This window comes from Nicotiana tabacum, chromosome 19, assembly GCF_000715075.1.
Source record: "Nicotiana tabacum cultivar K326 chromosome 19, ASM71507v2, whole genome shotgun sequence".
NCBI classification, from domain to species: Eukaryota; Viridiplantae; Streptophyta; class Magnoliopsida; order Solanales; family Solanaceae; genus Nicotiana; species Nicotiana tabacum.
Window position 1 is genome coordinate 105444774 of NC_134098.1, and position 25672 is coordinate 105470445.

Below are 25672 nucleotides of genomic sequence, written 5' to 3' on the forward strand. Positions count from 1 at the left end.
CTTAAGGAGGTATTCAGGTTCTGACCAAGATTTTTCAGAATGATTCCGTACCACAGTTTGGTGGGGAAACTTTCGCATAACAAAAAGTTGACGGCATAAGGAAAGATGATTCCCGACATAACTAATTACAACATTTGATTGATTTTTCAAATAACATCCACATTAAAGTTATATAGAAAAGTCTATTATTTTATGCAGTATACAAGATATAATTTGAAATAAGAATACGTGTATTAACACTACGGAATTAAACCATTTAAAGACAAAAATGCCAAGTAATTTATGCATAACAATTCTCTTATTTTTAATCAAAACAATGCCTTCATTATTGATAACAACATGACAGTTGTTTGACCATAAATAATCTCTGCAATATATTTTTGAGAATAACACTCTGCAATATTATCCCATATAACAAGTATATGAACCAGACGACCCTAAGAAAATTAACAAAATTTGTAATTCTTCCTATACAGTACTTGCCGGTTAAAGCTGAACATCTGTAAACATGCTTCCTAATATCAAATTAATAAGAATGGTTACAAACACTGGTCAGTGAAGATTTATAGTCAACCCCGAATAGTTTGAGACTGAGGCGTTGTTGTTGTTGGTGCTATACACATTGACAAAAACTCGATATTGATGACTGAGGCTTACAAGGAAAATGTTAAATCCATCAATCTGGTAGCTATCATGGCAATATCAGCTCCTGCTATTTGATACCCTTGAAAAGAATATCAGCATGTCCGGTCTCCTAGCAAAGTCTTCTTTGATCAGTGTTGTACTTGAATCAACCTGTCTCAGGACAAAGTCAGTCCATCATGTCTGCCCTTGAAGCTGTATTAATCACGAAGCAGGGAGAGAGATTAGGTACATGCATTTTTGTCTGTGTCCTCCAGAAGCATCAATGATGCAGTGCTGAAAGACCCCTGATAATTTAGTAGGATAACCATCAAACCAGGCAATCTAGAAAGTGATGCTTCTGCACTAGGGAACCACCTATAAGAATGTCATTTAGGCTTCACCAGGTAGGATGCCCATATCTCATCTGCTGGAGGTGGTGGCTGGACCCAATGCCCAGGTATTCGGCTGCATCAACACACAGAAGTTTGGTGGGGGCAGGGCAAAGGGGAGTTGTTAGATACGTCTGGCATTTGCCATATGCAGACATAACTTGTCATGAAAAATAGGAAAAAATTATATTTTGTTAGTTTGAATGAAAGAGATCCCAAAGAGTAGAGATTTTAAGGAGAACGTCAAATAGCAGTGAGAGCCACTGAAGGGTCAAATAGTACATTTCGAATGCAAAACGATATAGCTTTTCAACAATACAAAAGCAGTGAGAGCCAAATAACAGACTAGTTGTATGAATCTAATCCTTCAGCTGGTTTACTTCATGATTGAATTCTTTCACCACAGGTGATTCCAAGAAAATATTCTAATTATACTATGATTGAGACATTGAAATGATTCTTTTGATCTATTCTTCCAGCCTTATTAGTAGTATTCTTTTAGTGGCTGAGTCAAAAATGTTAAATCACACACGATCAAGTGAACTACCGAAATCTAAAAACTTGTATGGGGGTAATAAGGATATGATATCTAGGTGAGAATATTAAAACACAGTATCAGAAAACGTGATTGATGTAAGCATCAAGAGATGTTCCTTTTTCAGGGCCGGCTAGACGGTAAGGTTGCTCAAGCCATTGCCTTAGGCCCCAAATTCTGGAGGGCCCCAAAAAGAATAACATATTTCCATGTCTAGAAACAATTTATTATAGCCACACAAAATATATGTGTCTCATTTTAACCATGAGTTCAAAAGTCTTTTTTTTTTTTAAGCTCTGTGTCTAGTCAAATAGGTTCACATAAATTGAAACAGAGAAAGTACTATATTATTATGTATTTTATATCTTATGCAATTAATTTTAAGAGTCAAATTTTAATATTTTCTTGTTTGGTTAAGAATGCACGATGAGTGAGTAAACAACGATAAATTTTCGTCTTGTTAATAATATATTTATCTTCCTCTTCAGTTCTAATTTTTCCTCATTTCTTTCACGAGGTGTATTATTTTGGGATCAGCTTGTGTAACATTAGCTCGGGATTGCCAAGCCGATGACGTTTCGGCCATCTCATCAAGAATCTCACATGCCTCCGCATAAGTTGTTGTCATAAAGTTTCAACCGGCCAAATTATTGACTACCATATTGGTTGTAGAATTGAGATTTCACTTTCCAATTTCAAACTCAGTTACTTTGATTTAGCTACTTTCTCATGTTTGATTGAAACATTGATTAGAACAGAATATCTTTTGTGTCTCACTATTGTATAAAGGGCAAAGGTCCAAATATGCCCTTGTACTATATAAAATTGAGCACATTTGCCCTTCGTTAATACTTTATCTCAAATATGCCCTTACCGTCACATAGTTGGTCCATATATGCCCTTAAGTTACACAGTTGGCCCATATATGCCCTTTTCGAAACAGAATCCACCCAAACTAATTAGCTCTTTCGTTAATTGTATTAAAGTGTATTACAAACACTATTTTCTTTTTATTAGTATTGTTTTTCTTTACCTTTCTCTTTTCTTTCTTCTTTTTTTTTTCCTTTTTCTTTCTCCCTTATCCGTTTCCTCTATTACTGATGCCTTCTCCATTTTCGTCACCAATTTCACTTGACAAAACTCATGAATTCCAATTACTAAGAAAATTCTCCCATAAGGTAATCAAGTTCCAATTTCACTGGCGCTCTAAATAAACGAAATTAAATTATTCCAAAAATTATGGTTTAAACTTTAAAATAATAAAAACATCTCAACCTTTAACAATACTCAAAAGACCAAAATATTTAAATTGTTTACAGAAAGATAATTTAATGATTAAAAGCCTAGAGTTCAAGTTGTAGTGTTATAAATTTGAGTTGTTAGTCTTTTTTCATCTTTTTTCAGCTGGACATTTTCTATTTTTTTATTAACTATGTAAATTAGGGGTGTACATGGAACGGGTTGGTTCGGTTTTTATCAAAACCAAACCAAACCAAACCAATTATATCGGTTTGGATTGTTCGGTTTTGTTGGATTTTTCGGGTTTTTTGTTACATAAATATTATTTCAATCTTACTTTGTTAAATTTTTTAGAACTAAATATATGTTTAGTAAATATTAAAAAATTGACAAACATATGATCTATAAAAATATTCTTATGGGAGAATTTTCTTAGTAATTGGAATTCATGAGTTTTGTCAAGTGAAATTGGTGACGAAAATGGAGAAGACATCAGTAATGGAGGAAATCGGATAACGGAGAAAGAAAAAGGAAAAAAAAAAAAGAGAAGAAAAGAAAAAAGAAAGAAAAGAGAAATGTAAAGAAAAAAGTACTAATAAAAAGAAAATAGTGTTTGTAATAACACTTTAATACAATTAACGAAATAGCTAATTAGTTTGGGTGTATTCCGTTTCGAAAAGGGCATATATGGGTCAACTATGTAACTCTTCTAAGGGCATATATGGACCAACTATGTGACGGTAAGGGCATATTTGAGCTAAAGTATTAACGAAGGGCAAATGTGCTCAATTTCGTATAGTACAAGGGCATATTTGGACCTTTTCCGTTGTATAAATTTGGCGGAATAGGCCTCTTAATACAGTTTGGCTTTAGGTCACCAATTTCGTTGAGTCGCCCCTGTCCTTTTTGACCTTTTTTCTCACATTTACTGCTTGTTCTTTCCAAGTCAGTGAAAGCCTAGTACATAAGGAAATGACTAATGCAACTTGTGCTTATGCGGACTTTAAAAAAAAACAGCAAGATTTAGCAAGATATATTTACCTTCCTCCAGGTCTGATGTATGCATCCCATGTTCTTCTTACCTGCATAGAAGAAGGATGTAGCGCAAGCCTATAAATTCTCAAGCATAATTAACTTTTACATTTTTTCTAGCACGAACAATTAACATATAGAAACGAATAGAATGGCCTTCAATCACAATGATATGCAAATCTACCGCAGGAGTAAATAATTAGCAAGACATTAGCCCAAGATCACCTCTATAAGCGTTCCCAAATCATGATTACTGCCATAGTAATAGTGATAAAATTCCAATGGTAGATTTGCGACAGAATCATGTAAGCTGGCTGAGCCTAGCCCTTCAGGTCCGCCCTTTTCCATCTCATTGACAGGCGTAGAACCTGATTTATCTTTACTCTCAGTCTTTTGGTCTTGATTTACTTTATCGGCACCAGTACTAGCATGCAGGTCACCAGGCTCTGGTCTATGACTTTGAATTGTTTTCCTGGATTCCTCAGCAGTAGCAATTGCATCCTTAGCAGCATCTGTTTCAGCTGCTGCTTTTGCCTGTCGCTCTTCTTCCTCAAATGCAGCTCTTACTTTTTCTAGAAACTTGTCATCCTCTTCCGGAAGAAAGTGACCTATTCAAGTATAAACAACGATGTTACAAATTAAGTGAAGAAGACTGATGTCTTTGAGGCCCAAGGGGAAAAGACTGAGGGTAAAAGGTAGTGAAAGTATCTTTCATAAGTAAGAGTTCTACTCCGTCATCTCGCAATGCCAAATGTTTACAGGTTTTAGCAAATTGTTGAGGAACTATATTAGCTTAATACAAAATTTCAAAATATTGATGTAATGATTTTCAGTAGCAGAAATCTCAATCTTTAGTTTCTGAATATCTATGCTGAAAAGAACAGCATATAGAAATAGTTACATACAGAAAACACATTAGCTGCTTAAGTGGGTTAAATTCTCCGCAGATGTCAAGAAGCAAAAGAGGAAGCTGCCAATGATAATCACCCAGTTGCAGCATTACAAAAGAAATTATAATCCCAAGGGAGAAACAACTGTTTGTCTTCACCAAATTCATTTTTCCCACTGAGCATCTCGTAGTTAGCAAATACTAATAAAAACTTATTTATGACAGACTGGTTTAAAAAATCCATGCGGAAAACAGTGCATGATTTTCCTTAAAGAGTGCAGATTTCAACCACAAATATAGCAGTTCCACTAGAAACTGAGCAAAAAATAATTTATTTGACAGGAAAGGATCGTACAAGCTAGGATAAACTAAAAGGAAACACTACGACAGATCAACGCCATTGGAATATTTACCTTGCTTCTTCAACTTCTGAACCCTGATGGAACGCAATTCTTGCAATTTCTCTACCATCAAAGCCAGCTCAAGCTGAAAGCAAAAATAAAATTGACTCAACATCATCATACCATGAAATAAAGAGTACCACGATATTACATTACTTGGGTGTCACTTCAAATAAACCATAAAACCAGCCTCACATATCTTGTGGTATTGAAAAGGAACACCTTTGGAGGGGTTATGTCTGGCAGAAGAATTTGTTTACAGGAAGAAGAAGCAGGAACAAAATTAAGCCACATGGAAACATTGAACTGTGACATGAATATGGTGCCACACCATGTCAAAACTCTCCGAAGTTTCTATGATCCTTAAGTTATATAGCTAGATCAGTTGTGGAAAAACTTTGGGAACTTCAATAATCATGTCCAGTCTGAATGAATAAGCGGTTATTTCCTTCTCACCTCAGATTCTAGTCTCTTTTTCTCCTGTTTTGCCTTTAGCTCTGCTATTTCCTTCATCTTTTCAACCTGCACATAGACCCTCAGTAACTGACAATATGTAATGCAATTGAACATTTACTGTGAATATGGACAAAAGAAACTGTAGGAACTAAGTTTTGGTAGCTCAGTGACACTCAATGCAACTGGCCCATAAAATCCAGAAGCATTTAGTAGTATAGTATGACATGATAAAATAACACAGATATACCATTAGAACCCAATACACTAGTTCTTCTTATTAAGCATATAATGCAGTGCAATGCTTCCGGTTATGGAAATTTGTGGAAAACCAGAGGCTATTCCAAAATATTGTAAATACAGGAGGATTTCACGAAAAAGTTATGAGATTAATAAATAAGTGATATTATTAGGTATAAAGATCAGAAGAAAAACATGCAGAACGAACAACACTATGCCTTAGGTGCATGTCATGGGTTCGAACCCTGCCGCAGATAATGGAGAAGGGTAAAGGGGCAGGCCTATTATCCATCGAGTATCGAACCTTGCGCCATTTACCCTTGGGTATCTGGAAACCACTATGCCTCAAAGGCAAGCGGAATGGTTAACTATGAAATTTAAGATTTCTGGTAAACCAAGAAAAAAAGCAACTTCCAGATAGTGAAGAGTTGTTCAATGAGTTGGATTACCCAACAAATCTATGAGGCAATAGTCTCACCATGGTGGGTATGCTGTAAAAGGGCTGAGGTCAAATAATAGATTCTTAAAATCCGATACAACTATTGCTCAATGGATATCCAATCAAGGACGGGAACTAAGATCCAGATGGAAAATGATCGGGAGATTGGAAAGAATCTCCACTTTTCTATAAAAGCTAGAAGATTTCAGCACATCATATAATGAGCCTAACTCCCTGAGATGGAATGCAAGAAACAATAGAATATTCACAGCACAGTTTTGCTATCAGACTTTACTAGCAGCACAGAATTCATTTGATACTTGGCTTGGAAACTCATTTGAAAAAGCAAAGTTCCTTTAACGGTTGTTTGCTTTAAATGGACAGCTTTTTGTACAACTTCATTTTGTCTAGCATAAAGCATTCTGTACGTTCTTTTTTTCTTTTGTTCCTAAATGGTACATTGATCTATCTCACTGTTTCTTCCCATAATCTTCTGAATATTGATGAACAGCAACACCATGGAGTAGCGCATTTTAAAATGTTTCAAATGTTCAAAATGTTACAATGAGCAAAGTTTTGAGGAGCAAGAAATGTATCAAATATGTTTTTGCTACATCCACAAAATCTTCAAAGAAATAGAAACCTTTTAAGGCATACTTAGCCACCAAGATTAAGAACTTGTTAGAAGATTAAAATTAAGGAATCTTTATACAAATAGCCAGTCATATTCACTGTTTACTTTTTCTAGCCATATACATTGACTATATACAATTATACATATATAATACATAAATTATGAATAGCTTGTGAAAAAATAAAAAATAAATAGATGACGGTAAAATATAGACATCATAAATTTTAGCATACATTTGTTGTCTAAGAACATTTGATCTCACTATATGCACTATTTATGGTTCTCTTTCTCCAAATTCTTTTTTTTTTAAAAATGTTTGTGGGCTAATGATTGAATAGTTTTAACAAGTGCTCAAACCCAAGCAGTACAAGCCAACACAGAGGGCTACTTGCTCAAAAAACAGGATGCGAATACTAAACAAGTATTTTTTAGTACTATGCATTTTCAGTATCAATACCTTGCGTTTTGCAATATCCTTGGCTATCTCTCTGGCCCTCCACTCATCAGCTTCCATATCAATTTGGTCAAATTGCTCTTGCTCCTACAGATTAATGCAACATCAGAAATCAGAATGCTAAAACAAATAACACAAACGCCTTAGAGATTAAAATTGCCAAAAATTGTAAAGACACTGAAAAAGGGGAATACAATATAGCACCTTTGCTAACTTTTCTGCTACGTGTTTCCTCTTCCTTTTACGCCAAAGTTTGTTCCTTTTGTACTTGTGCATTTTATTTGCTAATCTAAGAGCTGCAGACTTCTCTTCCCAAGGGGCGATCTCATCCGTGATAACCCTAAAAGGTTCCAACTGAGCTCTCAATTTTGATATTAGGGCATTAGCAGCTTCCAACGACAGGGAAGCTTGGCTTTTCATATTGATCCTAGAATGCTCCATAAACTTCACAAAACTATCAATAGAGCCTTCACCAGCTCCATTCTCTGAACCCTCTACGGATTTTTCTTTCTCGTCTTTCAACCTACTCAACATTTCCAGCTCCTTCTTCCTGCTCAAGTATTTCAAAATTCAAAAACTTGGAAGATAAATGGGAAGACATATATCAGATTCATAAACAATAACGCATGTAACAGTGCTACTGATTTGAAGTTTCAAGCTTTAGTTACTCAACAAAGTTCTCACTAGCCCCAGTTGCCGAACCCCTCTCAGAATTTTCTATCTTTCACCCTAATTAACATTTCCAGCTCTTTTTGCCTGCTCAAAACATTCCTGAACGCTATCAAATTAGTATTCAAATAATGTGTACATAAAGGAGTTTCTCAATCAAAATTTAGCCCCCTTTTCCGAACCTTCTCAGTTTTCATTTCTTACCCCCCCCCCCCCCGGGCTAAGTAGCATTTCCAGCTATTATTATCCAAATTAAGAAATGTAGAAGCCCTAAACATGAACACTTCAAAACTGCATTTTTTTTTCTTTCTAAGCTTCCGTTATTAGAAATCCACTGGCCTGAGCAATATCTATTTGCAGGGGAAAGCCCATTAAGAGGGTCAAGCACTGCAAACAGCAAGGTTCTCCATTCCTAGTGCTCGAACAGCAAGACTCTGGTTATGAGTTGTGGGGGGGGGCTTACTATCTCACCACACCCTTACAATGCAAATAATAGTGATTCTGGTTCAAAAATTTTGCCTCATTTTTAGAACCCTCGTCATATTTGTTCCCCTTAATTACTCACTTAATTCCGTTTTATGTTGACACTATTTACTTTTTAGTCTTTTTAAAAAAGAACGACAATTTATCTTTGATCTTTCCATTTTATCCTTCACTATGATTTTATAGCCACACAAATGACATGACATGCTTAAACCACAAGTTTCAAAAATCTTTATTTCTGCCTTAAACTCCAGTCAAAACACGTTCATAAGAATTACCGGGAGGGAGTATCATTTCCAGCTCTTTGCAATTGCTCAAAACCCAGAAAGATAATAATTATATGTTTTAAGCTTTATGTTACTTACAAAGCTGTAGCAAGATTCATGGTGTCGTGTAAGTTTTTGAGGTGATCAACCACGTTGGCAGTATTCCAGAAAGTACTAGACGCCGGTGGAAAGGCCGGTAATGGCGGAGGTAACGGTCGGCCGTATTGTGGTGGCCCCGGTGGATTCATCGGGTACTACAAGTTTATTCAGAGAAATTAAAATCAGCTGAAATGTGTCGAACAATGAAAATTCAAAGAATTGTGAAACTGTGGAATTTAATTGAAGTTACCTGCATCTTGGATTAAAAATGTTAAATCCTAGCAGATGTGTTAGTTCCAGGCAGCAATTGGTTCTTGATTCGCGCCTTCAGAATTTTGGTCTGCGAATAAGGGCTCAAGGGGGTATAAATGGCATTTGCCTAATGAAATTCACAAAAGCATGGTGAAATGAGATTTGTAATGCAATGAGATCATTGTCGCTGCTCGAAAAGGCGACTAATTTTTTGGGGCTCGGAGGGGCTTGGGGGAACCGACTGCATAGAAAACTATGTTATTTATTCATTATCACAATCAAGTCAGGATGGCCGAGTGGTCTAAGGCGCCAGACTCAAGTTCTGGTCTTCGAGAGAGGGCGTGGGTTCAAATCCCACTTCTGACATCACATTTTTACCATTTTCTTTAGATAATTTCTTTTTATTTTTTTCCCTTTGGCTTATGTTTGAAAATTTTCTTTTCGGTAAGTAAGAATTTAATTATTTTATTATTATAATATTATATATGCTTGAAAATTATTTTTTATTTTTTATTTCATAAATAAAATTTATTTGTTCTATAGGTAAGTCCATAATATAAATTAAAAAGTGGAAAAATAATCATAATATTAAAAAAATATTTAAAAAAAGGTTAATAATCTAGAGGGTATAAGTATTTGGCCATCGAAAGTCTGAAAAATCTAGTTAAGTGACCCTTTAATTGCTATAAACATTTAAGTGACTTTTTCATTACTAAAAAATAATTTTTACTAGATAATTTTGGACAGTTGAGTAATGTTTAAGTAATGAACACGAGATTTAGTTGACTTTTACACCTTATACTAAGAGTCTGTTTGGAAGTCACTGTGTAATTACTCCGCTGTGTAATTACTGGGATAGTAATTACATAGCCTGATAATTACATAGCATAGTAACTACATTGGCATATTTGTTTGTCATAACGCAATGACATGTTTGGTAGTATAAGTGTAATTACACATATCTATATTTTATATTTTAAATAAAAAACAATTGTCAAAAAATAAATAAACTTTTTAAAATTTAAAAAATGATAGGTATGAGTTTAAATTTTTTATTATATATAAATATTTATACTAATGAACAGAAAACAGCAACAAAATATGAAATTATTAACAAGCCTTCCTCATAAAATGATTTCTCATAATAAAAAACTTATTCAATTTTATCTAATTGATCTGACATTCTATTTCTATTGAGCTATTCCATCTCTTAGATTGAATAAATATTGCATAATATTTATTTGCTAAAATATTTATCTAACGTGTAATGAATTAGCGAATACATATTTGGATTGGAACTTGAAATATAGTAACAATTTGTTATAAGAAACATTAGAGAACTAAGATTACAAAATGTTTCATAATTGAAGAACTCATATAAAAGAAAAGAGCGACAACAAAAATGATTAAATAATTAAATTTTCAAAAAAGTTAAAGATCTAATAAGATTACAATTTGTACTTTTTTGTAATAATAAAAATAAATTGTCACGAAACCTACAAGATACTAGTTCAACTTAAGTAGAAATGGCGTGAGGTAGCCATTTTTAACATGGTATTTAGATTTTATCCAATATTTTTAATGTTGAGCAAAAATAGCCATTACTCTATTAAAATTAATAGGAAAAAACGTTTTTACCATTTCTTCACGAGTTATATGTAAATATTAAGGACATAGTGTCCTTAATATTTACACTGCACATATGAAGTTAAGGACACAATCTAAAGTTTAACAACTGAAGGTGCAAATACATGACACTTTGTCATTAATATTTACACAACATTCATGAAGTTAAGGATACCATGTCCTTAATATTTACACAACACTCATAAAGTTAAGGACACTATGTCCTTAATATTTACACTACACACATGAAGTTAAGGACACCATATCCTTAACATTTACACTGCACATATGAAGTTAAGGACATGAGGTCCTAAAGTTTAATAAAGAAGGTGCAAATACAAGTTAAGGACATTATGTCCTTAATATTTTATACTACACACATGACCTTAACATTTACACTGCACATATGAAGTTAAGGACATGATGTCCTAAAGTTTAACAACGGAAGGTGCAAATACAAGACACTTTGTCCTTAATATTTACACAGTATTCATGAAGTTAAGGACACCATGTCCTTAATATTTACACAACACTCATGTATGCACATGGGTATTTTCGTCCGGACGGGTAAAAATTTATTAATTACCGGTTAAAGAGTAAATATATTTTAAACAGTGGCTAAAGAGTAAAGACATCTCTAATTAGTGGCTAACTGTGTACTTCCCCCTCAACTTAAAGGTGTTAAACGGGTTGGGCCAACCCACTAACAATCCGGTTCAAACCGGTTTATCCTGGGTCAGCCCGGTCCGGTAAGGGGTGGGGCATTGGCTAGGGTAGGGGGTTATGCCGGAAGAGGCCGAGCCTTTTTTAGCTATCGGTGCAGCAGAACCTGGCTAGCCCAGTAACCCGTTATCGGGTTCAAGCCGGTTCAGCCCGGTTAATATTGGTTTTTTTTTTTTACCGTTGCCAACGGTCAAATTCAAAATTGACCGTTGGACAACGACCATTTTTTGCAAATTTAACTATTTCGGCCTACCCCTTAATAAAATAGCCCCCACTCTTAATAATTAATAAATTATATTTTTAGCCTTTTAAAAACTATAAATAGCCCTCCCCCCCCCCCTTCATTTTTTCTCACAACTTGCTCTTTTCTTCTACTTTAATTCTCTCTCAATTCTCTCTTGATTATTGAATTGCTTATTGTTCTCAAGTTCTCAATTAATTATTATTTCAAGTTTTATCAACTATTTACAGTAGCCACTACAAAATTATAATTATCAAGTGAAGTGTGGTATCATCAAATATCAATTGAAGTGTAATATCGAATTTAATGCGGCATCCGAACTCCCGGTACACTCGTTCCATCTCTTTCTCTTCTTTGGTATTTATTTTTATTTTATTATTTAAAATTATTAATTTAGTTTTTAAAATTTAATTTACATAATGAATGTATTTAGCGCAGCTAAAATAGCGTGTACTAGTGTGGGTGGTACTAGTAAGAGTAAAAATATTAAAAGATCAAGAGGTGGTGCTGGTTCTTTTAGTTACTTTACACATATTTTTGAAAGTTCACCTGAAAATTTAAATGTAGATTATGAGCAACATTAAGATGATTATGGTATAGATGATAATTTAGATGATATTGAGTCACGTGATAATCTTGAAATACCACCACCTATACCTAGCACTGCTAGTCAAAATACTAGGAGTTGGGATCGTGGTAATATAGGTAGGCCTCCTCTCCCTACTAAGAAGAATCGGAGATTAAGAAGTAAGTGTTGGCAATTTTTTGAAAGACTAGAAGAAGATAAAAATTATATAAGATGTACTATTTGTCAGGAAGTTTATAAACATAAGATCGGAGGTAAGCAAAGGGGAACAAGTCAACTTCGTAAGCATATGGTAGATAATCATCCTATTACATGATGTAACGACCTGGCCAGTCGTTTCGAGAGTTATAGCCCTGTTACCCCATTTCCTGCTTTTTTTGTATTCTTCAGCTATGTTATGATATACCGGGTTAGTTGGTTCGGGTTCAGAGTGAATTGAGACACATAGTCTCTTAATTGAAAGCTTAAGTCGGAAAAGTTGACCGAAAGTTGACTTATGTGTAAACGACCTCGGATTTGAATTTTGATAGTTCTGTTAGCTCCGTTAGGTGATTTCGGACTTAGGAGCGTATCCGGAATGTGATTTGGAGGTCTGTGGTAGAATTAGGCTTGAATTGACGAAAGTTAGAATTTTGGCGATTTTGGCCGACAGTGAAATTTTTTATATCGGGGTCGGATCGGATTTCTGGAAGTTGGAGTAGGTTCGTGGTGTCATTTCTGAATTGTGTGCAAAATTTGAGGTCATTCGGACGTGGTTTGGTATTTCGGCGTCGTTTGTGGAGTTCCGAAATTTCTAAGTTCATTAGGCTTGAATCCGTGTATAATTCATATTTTTGGTGTTGTTGAACGTGATTTGAAGGTTCGACTAAGTTCGTATGATGTTATGGGATGCCTTGGTATGTTTGGTTGAGGTCCCAAGGGTCTCGGGTGAGTTTCAGGTGGTTAACATATCATTTTTGGCCTTGGTGAGATTGTTGATATTTGTTGCTGCATTCTTCTGGTTTCCTCTTTCGCGATCGCGAGTGGGCCCTCGCGTTCGCGAAGAGTGTTTTTTGAGTGGTGATATTTTGTTCTTCGCGTTCGCGAAGGGGAGGACGCGAAGGTGTGGTTTGCGTGTACATCGCGAACGCGGGAGCAGGGTCGCGTTCGCAAAGAGGAGTGAGGCAGTTGGGGACCCCAAGTCCTTGTTCTACGCGTTCGCGAGGTGGTGGTCGCGTTTGCGAAGGTCTGAGCTAGTAAAGCATCGCGTTAGCGAGGCATGTGTCATGTTCACGAAGAGTAAAGTGGAGAGGCAGTCAAGTTGGTCTACGCGAACGCGAGAGAACGGTCGCGTTCGCGAAGAGGGTAATCTGGGCCGACAGTGTTAAATTCAAAATCGAGGGTTTGAGCTCATTTTTCATATTTTGAGCTAGAGATCACGGATTTGGGCAATTCTTGAAGGGATTTTCACGGAGTTGATTGAAGTAAGTGTTTCTCACTTGGTTTTGGTTAAATTCCATGATTATATCTTGATTTTTATCATCTAAATTGTGATTTGGGGTGAAAAATTGGGGAAAAGGTGGAATAGTTCTTGAGATGGCATTTTGAGGTTTTGAAGGGGATTTTGTTGTCGGATTTGAGTAAATTTGGTATGGTTAAACTCGTGAGTGAATGGGCTTTCAGGTTTTGTGATTTTTGTTGGATTCCGAGACATGGGCCCAGGGGGTCGGGTTTGAGCCGATTTCAGATTTTTTGGCTATAATTTGGTATTGTTTTTTTGGAGTTGGTTCCTTTAGCCTATATTGATCGTATTGTATTTCTTGTGGCTAGATTCGGGACGTTTGGAGGCCGATTTGAGAGGCAAGGGCATCGCGGAATAGGATTTTGCTTGGTTTAAGGTAAGTAACATTTTCAAACTTGGTTCTGAGGGTCCGAGACCCCAAATTATATGCTATGTGATTAGCATTGAGGTGACGTACGTGCCAAGTGACGAGCGTACGGGCGTGCACCGTGAGAATTGTGACCTGGGTGATTCCATGGCACCGTTTAGTGACTCTATCCTGTTGATATCCATGTTTCATCAAGTGATAAAGTAGTTGAGCTGTAGATCGTGCTAGATATCATGTTTAGGTTTTGTGCCGGTATTGGTTGGACCCTTAGCGGTTGTTTCTTGCTGTCATCTCACTAGTTTCATTTACTATTACATACTCAGTCATGATCATGCATTTTTATATCATATCTCGGTCTCAGTTATTTATTGATTCATCATATCATGTTCCAGGTTATTTTCATGACATTGTGAGCCTGTGGTGAGACTGGAGAGGTTGATGACTGAGTGAGTCCGAGTGACTGGTTATGAGTGACAGTTATGGGATCGGGCTGCACGCCGCAGTGATTATAATGATGATTATGATAGCGCTTGGGCTGTAGGAGCCCCTCCGAAGTCTGTAACACACCCCCAATGAGCGCAGATGATATTGTTGAGGGATGGATTTCCCTGGACACGAATTTATCTGAAGTACTTGATACCTGGAGATGGATTTCTCCACAAGGTTGGATTTCCCTTTTTCCTCGGTATTGGTGACGCATAGTTAGTGTTGTATATGTTTCGGGATGGATTTCCCTAGGCCGAATGGCCATATACAATACCGAGTGGTTGAATACTTGAGAGTGGAGCACATGGTGCATTTCATACAGTTTGTGCATTGGCATGTAGAGATAGATGAGTTGTATACCTTACACTGTTCAGATATGTATTAGCTTTATTGTTTGAGCTGTATATTTGACTTGAAAGCATGTCTACGTTTCTGCACATTTATTTCTGTTATACTTGTTGAGGTTGAGTTCGTCACTACCTTTCAGTCCAAAGTTTGGACTTATTACTTACTGAATTGGTGTACTCACGTTACTCTCTGTACCTCGTGTGTAGATCCAGGCGATACCGGTCGTAGCAGCGGTTGTTGATTGAGGATTCTAGAGTTTTGGAGACTATCAAGGTAGCTGCACTGCGTTCGGGGGCCTTGACTCTCCTTCTTTATCTTTATCATACTTTCAGTTTATATCTCTAGATATTATAGTAGATTGTATTTCTGATCTAGACGCTCATGTACTCAGTGACACCCTAGTTTTGGGTTGGATTGTATCACTTTGGGATTTTTCTATGTTTCAAACAGTTTTTCTTTAATTTTAAATGCTTCCATTAACGTTTTCAAACTTATTGTTGTTGGTGTTGGGTTGTTGAGTTGAGGTTGGCCTAGTTCCATGATAGGCGCCATCACGATAGTTGATTTTGGGTCGTGAGAAGTTGGTATCAGAGCATAGGTTAGATAGGTCTCACGAGTCATGAGCGGGTTTGGTAGAGTCTTGCGGATCGGCACGGAGACGTTTGTACTTATCTTCGAGAGGCTGCAGAACCCTTAGGAAACTCCATATTCTTGAATTCTTGTCGTGCGGATCTGTTGATTCTAGCTACTAAACATTTGTTGTTTCATTCTCTCACAGATGGTGAGGACTCGTACTACCAGGCAGGATGGACAACCACTAGTACTACTAGCCAGAGCCGCGAGAGGCCGAGGGCGCGGTAGAGGCCGTGGTAGGGGCAGAGGTGCAGCCTGCACAACAACTGGGGCAGTACCTGCAGATCCACCAGTTGCCCCAGATCAGGACCAGATTCCAGTTGTTAATGCACCAGCTCAGGCACCACCTGTGCCTATTGTGATTCCAGGCCTTCAGGAGGCCTTAGCTCAAATTATGACTGCGTGTACCAGCCTTGCTCAGGCGGTCTCTGTTCCAGCCGCCGCAGCCACTTCTCAGGCCGGGGGAGGTGCTCAGACTCCCACTGCCCGCACACCAGAGCATGTGGTATAGGGATTCTAGACACTGGGGGCACCACCAGCCCAGCCGGTTGTAGCTGCTCAGGACTATGTGGTTCCTGTTATGCCTGAGGACGAGCGGCATAGATTGGAGAGGTTTGGGAGACTCCCGCCTCCATCTTTCAGTGGTGCAGAGGGAGAGGATGCACATGGTTTCTTGGACAGGTGTCAGAGGATACTTCGTACAACAGGTATTATGGAGACCAGTGGGGTCTCGTTCACTACCTTTCAGTTCTTTGGGGCTGCATTCAGTTGGTGGGAGGCTTACGAGAGGCGTAGGCCGGTCAGCGCACCCCCTTACCTGGCAGCAGTTCTCCATTATCTTTCTGGAGAAGTTCGTGCCTCAGTTTCGCAGAGAGGAGCTGTGCAGGCAGTTTGAGAAGCTTTGTCAGGGTGATATGTCTGTGACGCAGTATGAGATGCGATTCTCGGAGTTAGCCCGTCATGCTATCTGGTTGGTTCCCACATACATGGAGAGGATCAGGAGGTTTATAGATGGCCTCACTTATCAGTTGTGATTGCTTATGACCAGAGAGAGTGTTTGGTGCTACTTTTGATGAGGCTGTCGACATTTTTTGTCAGATTGAGATGGTTCGTAGTCAGGAGAGGGTTGAGAGGGAGGCCAAGAGGCCTCGTGGACAGGGAGGATTTTGTGGTGCTCCTTTTGGGGGTCAGTTACAGCACGGTAGAGGTCGTCCTTTTAGGCATGATCAGACGGCTTGCCCAGTGCACCGAGGTACATCATCCGGTCATGGGCCCCATGGTTATCAGCAGGGTCAGACATCATTCGGTGCGCTACCAGCTCAGAGTTCGTCGCATGCACCATCAGCTCAGGGTTCATCTGTGTCAGGACCTTCTAGCGATTATTCTAGTGCCCGAGGTTCCCTTCAGTCCCCAGTGGCAGGTAGAGGTTGCTTTGAGTGTGGGGATTTGGGTCATATCAAGAGGTTTTGTCCCTGCATGACGGGAGGTTCATCTCAGGAGAGGAGTCAGCCTTCGATTTCAGCACCAGTTGCTCCACCACTCGCCCAGCCAGCTAGGGGTGGAGCTCAGTCAGCTAGGGGTCGTCCGAGAGGGGGATGCCGATCAGGGGGCGGCCAGGCCCGTTTCTATGCCCTCCCAGCCACACCAGATGCCATTGCTTCAGATTCTGTGATTACAAGTATTGTTTCGGTTTGCCACCGATATGCCTCAGTATTATTTGACCCTGGGTCCACTTATTCATATGTTTCCTCATATTTCGCTCATTTTTTGGATATGCTCCGTGAGTTTTTAGTTTCATCTGTTCATGTATCTACTCTTGTGGGTGATACTATTATTGTGGACCGCGTATATCGGTCATGTGTGGTGACCATTGGGGTTCTGGAGACCAGAGTGGATCTTTTGCTGCTCAGTATGGTCGATTTTGATGTGATATTGGGTATGGAGTGGTTGTCTCCATTTCATGCTGTTCTAGAGTGTCACGCTAAGACCGTGATGTTGGCAATGCCGGGGTTGCCGAGGGTTGAGTGGAGCGGTTCTATAGACTATGTTCCCAGTAGAGTGATTTCATTCTTAAAGGCTTAGCGGATGGTTGAGAAGGGTTACCTATCTTATTTAGCTTTTGTGAGGGATGTTAGTGCAGAGGTCCCTGCTATTGATTCTGTTCCTGTGGTGCGTGATTTTCCGGATGTGTTTCCTGCAGACCTGCTGGGCATGCCGCCTGACATGGATATTGATTTCGGTATTGATTTGGTGCCGGACACTCAACCCATTTCTATTCCACCGTATCGTATGGCACCAGCGGAGTTGAAGGAGTTGAAGGGACAACTTTAGGAACTCCTTGATAAGGGGTTTATTCTGCCTAGTGTGACACCTTGGGGTGCACCGATTCTATTTATGAAGAAAAAAGATGGTTCCATGAGGATGTGCATTGATTACAGGCAGTTAAACAAGGTCACAGTCAAGAACAAATATCCTTTGCCTCACATTGATGATCTATTTGACCAGCTTCAGGGGGCGAGGGTGTTCTCCAAGATTGATTTGAGGTCTGGGTATCACCAGCTGAAGATTCGGGATTCGAATATTCTGATGACAGCTTTCAGGACCCGATATGGCCATTATGAGTTCTTAGTGATGTCTTTTAGACTGACCAATGGCCCAACATCGTTCATGCATTTGATGAACAGTGTATTCCAGCCCTATTTGGACTCACTCATTATTGTATTCATTGATGACATCCTGGTGTACTCTCGTAGCTAGGAGGAGCATGCTCAGCATCTGAGGATTGTATTACAGAGATTGAGGGAGGAGAAGCTTTATGCAAAGTTCTCCAAGTGTGAGTTTTGGCTCGGTTCAGTAGCATTCTTAGGGCATGTGGTGTCCAGTGAGGGTATTCAGGTGGATCTGAAGAAGATAGAGGCGGTGCAGAGTTGTCCCAGACTGTCCTCAGCCACGGAGATTAGGAGCTTCCTTGGTTTGGCGGGCTATTACCGTCGCTTTGTGGAGGGATTTTCATCTATTGCGTAGCCCTTGACCAAATTGACCCAAAAGGGTGCTCCATTCAGGTGGTCGGATGAGTGTGAGGAGAGCTTCCAGAAGCTCAAGACTGCTTTGACCATGGCTCCAGTTTTAGTTCTGCCGTTAGCTTCAGGTTCTTACACCATGTATTGTGATGCTTCGAGGATAGGTATTGGATGTGTTCCGATGCAGGAGAGTAGGGTGATTGCCTATGCCTCACGCCAGTTGAAGACTCATGAGAAGAACTATCCTGTCCATGATCTTGAGTTAGCAACTATTGTGCATGCCTTAAAGATTTGGCGGCACTATTTGTACGGAGTTCATTGTGAGATTTACACTGATCATCGGAGTTTGCAGCATCTGTTCAAATAGAAGGATATTAACTTGTATCAGCGGAGGTGGTTGGAGATTCTCAAGGACTGTGATATCACCATTTTGTACCATCCGGGGGAAGGCCAATGTGGTGACCGATGCTTTGAGTCACTGGGCAGAGAGTTTGGGGAGTTTAGCATATCTTCCAGCAGCAGAGAGACCTTTGGCATTGGATTTTCAAGCCTTAGCTGGCCAGCTTGTCAGATTGGATATTTCGGAGCCGAGTCGGATATTGGCTTGTGTGGTATCCAGGTCTTCTCTTTATGACCGTATCAGGGAGCATCAGTATGATGACCCCCACCTGCTCGTTTTTCAGGACAAGGTTCAGCGAGGTGATGCTAGGGATGTGACTATTGGTGATGACGGCGTGTTGAGGATGCAGGGCCGGATATGTGTGCCTAATGTAGATGGGCACCGGGAGTTGATTCTTGAGGAGGCCCACAGCTCGCGGTATTCCATCCATCCCGGTGCCGCAAAAATATACCTGGATTTAAGACAACACTATTGGTGGAGGCGGATGAAGAAGGATATAGTTGGGTTTGTGGCTCGATGTCTCAATTGTCAGCAGGTTAAGTATGAACATCAGAGGCCGGGTGGTTTGCTTTAGAGGTTAGAGATCCCAGAGTGGAAGTGGTAGCGGATCACCATGGACTTCATAGTTGGGCTCCCACAGACTTCGAGGAAGTTCGGTGCTATTTGGGTTATTGTGGATCGGTTGACCAAGTCCGCGCACTTCATTCGAGTTAGTACTACTTACTCTTCAGAGCGGTTGGCGGAGATTTAGATCCGAGAGATTTTTTGCCTGCATGGTGTCCCAGTTTTCATCATTTCAGATAGGGGCACTCAGTTTACATCGCAGTTTTGGAGGGCCGTGCAATGAGAGTTGGGTACTCAGGTTGAGTTGAGCACAACTTTTCACCCTCAGACAGACGGACAATCCGAGCGCACTATTCAGATATTGGAGGACATGCTACACGCTTGTGTCATCGATTTTGGGGGTTCATGGGACCAGTTTCTGCCGCTCGCAGAGTTTGCATATAACAACAATTATCAGTCCAGCATTCAGATGGCTTCGTACTAGGCTTTATATGGAAGGAGGTATAGATGTCCAGTAGGATGGTTTGAGTCGGGTGAGGCTAGGCTCTTGGGCACAGACTTGGTCCAGGATGCATTAGACAAGGTGAAATTGATTCAGGAGCAGTTTCGCACGGCGCAGTCTAGGCAGAAGAGCTATGTGGACAGGAAGGTCCGTGATGTGTCTTTCATGGTCGGGGAGAAGGTTTTGCTGAATGTATCACCCATGAAGGGTGTTATGAGGTTTGGGAAGAGGGGCAAGTTGATTCCCCGGTTTATTGGGCCTTTTGAGGTATTTCAGAGGATAGGGGAGGTGGCTTACAAGCTTGCCTTGCCACCCATCTTGTCGAGTGTGCATCCAGTGTTTCATGTTTCTATTCTCCAGAAGTATATTGGAGATCCGTCCCATGTTTTGGACTACAACACGGTTCAGTTGGATAGTGATATGACTCATGATGTGGAGCCGATGGCCATTTTGGAACGGCAGGTTCAGAAGTTGAGGTCAAAGGATATAGCTTCAGTAAAGGTGTAGTGGAGAGGTAAGCCTGTGGAAGAGGCCACCTAGGGGACCGAGTGGGAGATGTAGAGCAGATATCCACACCTATTTGAGGCTCCGGGTATGTTTCTAGACTCGTTCGAGGACGAACGTTTGTTTAAGAGGGAGAGGATGTAATGACCCGGCCGGTCGTTTCAAAAGTTATAGCTCCGTTCCCCATTTCCTGCTTCTTTTGTGTTCTTTAACTATGTTATGATATACCGGGTTAGTTGGTTCGGGTTCGGAGTGAATTGAGACACATAGTCTCTTAATTGAAAGCTTAAGTTAGAAAAGTTAAACGGAAGTTGACTTATGTGTAAACGACCTCGGATTTGAATTTTGATGTTTCTGTTAGCTTCGTTAGGTGATTTCGGACTTAGGAACGCATCCGAAATGTTATTTGGAGGTCCGTGGTAGAATTAGGCATGAATTGTAGAAAGTTAGAATTTTGGCGATTTTGGCCGGCAGTGGAAATTTTTATATCGGGGTCGGATCGGATTTCCGGAAGTTGGAGTAGGTTCATGGTGTCATTTCCGACTTGTGTGCAAAATATGAGGTCATTCAAACGTGGTTTGGTAGGTTTCGTCGTCGTTTGTGGAATTCGGAAACTTCTAAGTTCATTGGGCTTGAATCCGTGTGTAATTCGTATTTTTGGTGTTGTTGAAGGTGATTTGAAGGTTCGACTATGTTCGTATGATGTTATGGGATACGTTAGTATGTTTGGTTGAGGCCTCGAGGGCCTCGGGTGAGTTTCGGGTGGTTAACGGATCATTTTTGGCCTTGGTGAGATTGTTGATATCTGTGCTGCATTCTTTTGGTTTCCTCTTTTGCGATCGCGAGTGGGCCCTCGCGTTCGCGAAGAGTGTTTTTTGAGTGGTGAGATTTTGTTCTTTGTGTTCGCGAAGGGGAGGACGCGAATGCGAAGGTGTGGTCTGCGTGTGTATCGCGAACGCGGGAGCAGGGTCGCGTTCGCGAAGAGGAGTGAGGCAGTTGGGGACCCCATGTCCTTTTTCTACGCGTTCGTGAGGTGGTGGTCGCGTTCGCGAAGGTCTGAGCTAGTAAAGCATCGTGTTCCCAAGGCATGTGTCGTATTCACGAAGAGTAAAGTGGAGAGGAAGCCAAGCTGGTCTACGCAAACATGAGAGGACGGTCGCGTTCGCGAAGAGGAAAATCTGGGCAGACAATGTTAAATTCAAAATCGAGGGTTTGAGTTCATTTTTCATATTTTGAGCTAGAGATCACGGATTTGGGCGATTCTTGAAGGGATTTTCGCGGAGTTGATTGGGGTAAGTGTTTCTCACTTGGTTTTGGTTAAATTCCATGATTCTATCTTGATTTTTATCATCTAAATTGTGATTTGGGGTGAAAAAATTTGGAAAAAGTGGAAGAGTTCTTGAGATAGAAATTTGAGGTTTTGAAGGGGATTTTGTTGTCGGATTTGAGTAAATTTGGTATGGTTAGACTCGTGAGTGAATGGGCTTTCAAGTTTTGTGATTTTTGTTAGATTTCGAGACATGGGCCTGGGGGGACGAGTTTGAGCTGATTTCAGATATTTGGCTATAATTAGGTATTTTTCTTGTGGAATTAGTTCCTTTAGCCTATATTGATAGTATTGTATTTCTTGTGGAAAGATTCGAGACGTTTGGAGGCAGATTTGAGAGGCAAGGGCATTGCAGAGTAGGATTTTTCTTGGTTTGAGGTAAGTAACATTTTCAAACTTGGTTCTGAAGGTTCGAGACCCCAAATTATATGCTATGTGATTGACATTGAGGTGACGCACGTGCCAAGTGACAGGCGTGCACGCGTGCACCGTGAGAATTATGACCTGGGTGATTCCATGGCACAGTTTAGTGACTCTATCCTGTTGATATCCATGTTTCATCAAGTGATAAAGTAGTTGAGTTGTAGATCGTGCTAGATATCATGTTTAGGCTTTGTGCCGGTATTGGTTGGACCCTTAGCGGTCGTTTCTTGCTGTCATCTCACTAGTTTCATTTACTGTTACATACTCAGTCATGATCCTGCATTTTTATATCATATCTTGGTCTTAGTTATTTATTGATTCATCATATCATTGTTCCAGGTTGTTTTCATGACATTCTGAGCCCGTGGTGAGACTGGAGAGATTGATGACTGAGTGAGGCTGAATGCCTAGTTATGAGTGACAGTTATGGGATCGGGCTACACGCCGCAGTGGTTATAATGATGATTATGATTGTGCTTGGGCTGTAGGAGCCCCTCCGGAGTCTGTAACACACCCCTAGTGAGCGCGGATGATATTATTGAGGGATGGATTTCCCTGGACATGGATTTGTCCGAAGTACTTGATACCTGGAGATGGATTTCTCCGCAGGGTTGGATTGCCCTTTTTCCTCGATACTGGTGACGTATAGTCAGTGTTGTATATGTTCCGGGATGGATTTCCCTGGGCCGGATGGCCATATACAGTATCGAGTGGTTGAATACTTGAGAGTGGAGCACATGGTTCATTTCATACAGTTTGTGCATTGACATGTAGAGATAGCTGAGTTGTATACCTTACACTGTTCAGATCTGTATTTCCTTTACTATTTGAGTAGTATATTTGACTTGAAATCATGCCTACGTTTCTGCACATTTATTTTTGTTATACCTATTGAGGTTGGGTTCGTCACTACCTTTCAGTCCAAAGTTTGGACTTGTTACTTACTGAGTTGGTGTACTCACGTTACTCCCTACACTTCGTGTGTAGATCTAGGCGATACCGGTCGTAGCGGCGATTGCTGATTGAGGATCCTAGAGTTTTGAAGACTATCAAGGTAGCTGCACTACGTTCGCGGGCCTTGACTCTCCTTCTTTATCTTTGTCGTACTTTCAATTTATATCTCTAGACACTGTAGTAGACTATATTTCTGATCTAGACGCTCATGTACTTAGTGACACTCTTGTTTTGGGTTGGATTGTATCACTTTGGGATTTTCTTATGTTTCAAATAGTTTTTCTTGAATGTTAAATGCTTCCGTTAACATTTTCAAACTTATTGTTGTTAGTGTTGGGTTGTTGAGTTGAGGTTGGCCTAGTTCCACAATAGGCGTGATCACGACGATTGGTTTTGGGTCGTGACACATGGAGTGTTGATGAACAATCTGGCCAACAAAAACTTAACGAAGGTATTGGCGGTTTAATGGGTACATATAATATATTGAAAGATCAGAAAGAATTAGTTATAATGGTTATTTTAGGTTATTTACCTTTTAGCTTTGCTGCTTCACCATATCTTGTTACTTATATTCAAAGAATTTACAACCATTTACTTAAAGGTATTCCTATAAGTATTTGTAGAGCTGATATCTTTAGGCTTTTTGGACAATATCAGATATATATATCTGTTATTTGTTCGCTAATCTTTCTTGTAGAGTTTCTCTTACTTCTGATATTGGTCATGTTGTTAATGGAAATGATTATTTGACCGTTACTTGCCATTGGATAGATGATAATATTTGTATGCAAAAATGTATTATAGCTTTTAAATATGATGAAGATCAAAGTCATACTGTTGTATTTATAAGTAATACTATCCATGAAATTGCTATATTTTACAATGGCCAAATACCTATACGCCCCCTTAAACTTGGCTCCCGTTTTTATTTTGACACTTTAACTAAGGCTATTACATATTAAACACTTAAACCTTATCTGTAATGATCCGATCGGTTGTTTTGAGCTCTAGCACATCGTTCGGCTGTATGAGGCCTTGAGTAGCTTCACTTCAGGTATTATGACTTGTACGTGTGGTCGGAATTGAAGTTCGGGGAGTTCGGATTTGGTTTGGAAACAAAATTCCATTTTCGAAAGCTTTAAGTTGGAAGCATTGACTAAGGTATGACTTTTGAGTAAATGACCTCGGAATCGATATTTGAAGGTTACAATAGGTTCGTATGATGATTTCGGACTTGGGTGTATGTTCGGGTTGAGTATCGGATCACCCGGGAGTATTTCGGCCCTTATTATGGAAAGTTAACATTTTGAAAGTTAAAGAATTTCCTAAGTTTGGGTTGAAGTGGGTTTTGATGTTATCGATGTCCGTTTGGGATTCTGAGCCTGGGAATAGTTCCGTATGGTGATTTTGGTCTTAGGAGCGTGTCCGGACGTTGATTTGGAGGTCTGTAGGTCATTTCGGCGTCAATTGGCGAAAGTTGAAAATTTGATGACTTTTGGAAAGTTTGACCGGGAGTAGACTTTTTGATATCGGGGTCGGATTCCGATTACGAAAGTGGGAGTAGGTCCGTATTGTGATTTATGACTTGTGTGCAAAGTTTGGCGTCATTCCGGAAAGTTTTGGCATGGTTCGAACAAGTTCGTCGAAGTTTGAATGTTTGGAAGTTTAATGAAGGATTCGATCGTCGATTCATAGTTTCGATGTTGTTTGGTGTGATTTGAAGGCTCGACTTAGTCCGTATCGCATTTTAGGACTTGTTGGTAGGTTTGGTTAAGGTCTCGGGGCCTCGGGTGGATCCCAGATGATCAACGGATCGAGTATGGACTTGGAAGAAATGCTGAAGCAAGTGTCTTCTGGTGTAACCACACATGCGAGGTTTTGGCCGCAGGTGCGGAGCCGCAGAAGCGGCCAAGAGGGACGCAAATGAGGATTTTCATTGGGCAGTGCTGAGACCGCAGATGCGGTCATCTTGCCGCAGAAGCAGGACCGCACCTGCGGAGTGGGCAGCACAGAAGCGTGGGCGCAGATGCGCATGAGGGACGCAGATGCGACCAACGACCTTGGCTTGGTTTCTCGCAGGTGCGAGACTTGGTGTCGCAGAAGCGACCTTCTCACCGCAAAAGCGTAATTTGTGCTGGGCAGTGAGACTTCTTTAAAACGTGGGTTTGGCCCATTTTCATCTCATTTCATCCATGTGAGCCGATTTTGGAACACTTTTGGAGTGCCATCTTCATCAACTATAATGGGGTAAGTGATTTCTTCACATTGTGAGTTAATTACATGGTTTTAATATGGATTCAAGCATGAAAATTGGTAGAAATTGTGAAATTTTGAAAGAAACCTAAAAATTGGTATTTTTGAATTTTTAC

At 39.8% G+C, this 25672-nt stretch overlaps 1 protein-coding gene and 1 non-coding gene across 6 annotated transcripts; one reads left to right on the forward strand and one right to left on the reverse strand.

The window, feature by feature from the left end:
- Nucleotides 1–301: 301 nt before the first annotated feature.
- LOC107767739 (U11/U12 small nuclear ribonucleoprotein 59 kDa protein) lies at nt 302–9269 on the reverse strand. 5 transcript variants are annotated; one of them, XR_012702889.1, is made up of 10 exons: nt 9097–9269; nt 8847–9001; nt 7534–7879; nt 7333–7416; nt 5566–5631; nt 5122–5194; nt 4045–4427; nt 3829–3869; nt 879–1089; nt 302–795 (listed from the first exon to the last, which is right to left on the reverse strand). XR_012702889.1 is itself a non-coding variant. In XM_016586829.2 (10 exons), exons 1-9 carry the CDS (start codon nt 9100–9102, stop codon nt 1011–1013), a joined length of 1233 nt encoding a protein of 410 aa, XP_016442315.2. In that variant the 5' UTR covers nt 9103–9269; the 3' UTR covers nt 302–837; nt 1000–1010. The 5 variants fall into 5 exon arrangements, 2 of the variants coding, with proteins under 2 accessions (XP_016442315.2, XP_075094467.1); XR_001643964.2 differs by having other exon boundaries at nt 875–1089; XM_016586829.2 differs by having other exon boundaries at nt 302–837; nt 1000–1089.
- A 111-nt stretch (nt 9270–9380) lies between these two features.
- On the forward strand, nt 9381–9464 carry TRNAL-CAA (transfer RNA leucine (anticodon CAA)). Its single transcript has one exon. It is a non-coding gene; the product is annotated as a tRNA-Leu (tRNA).
- Nucleotides 9465–25672: the final 16208 nt, after the last annotated feature.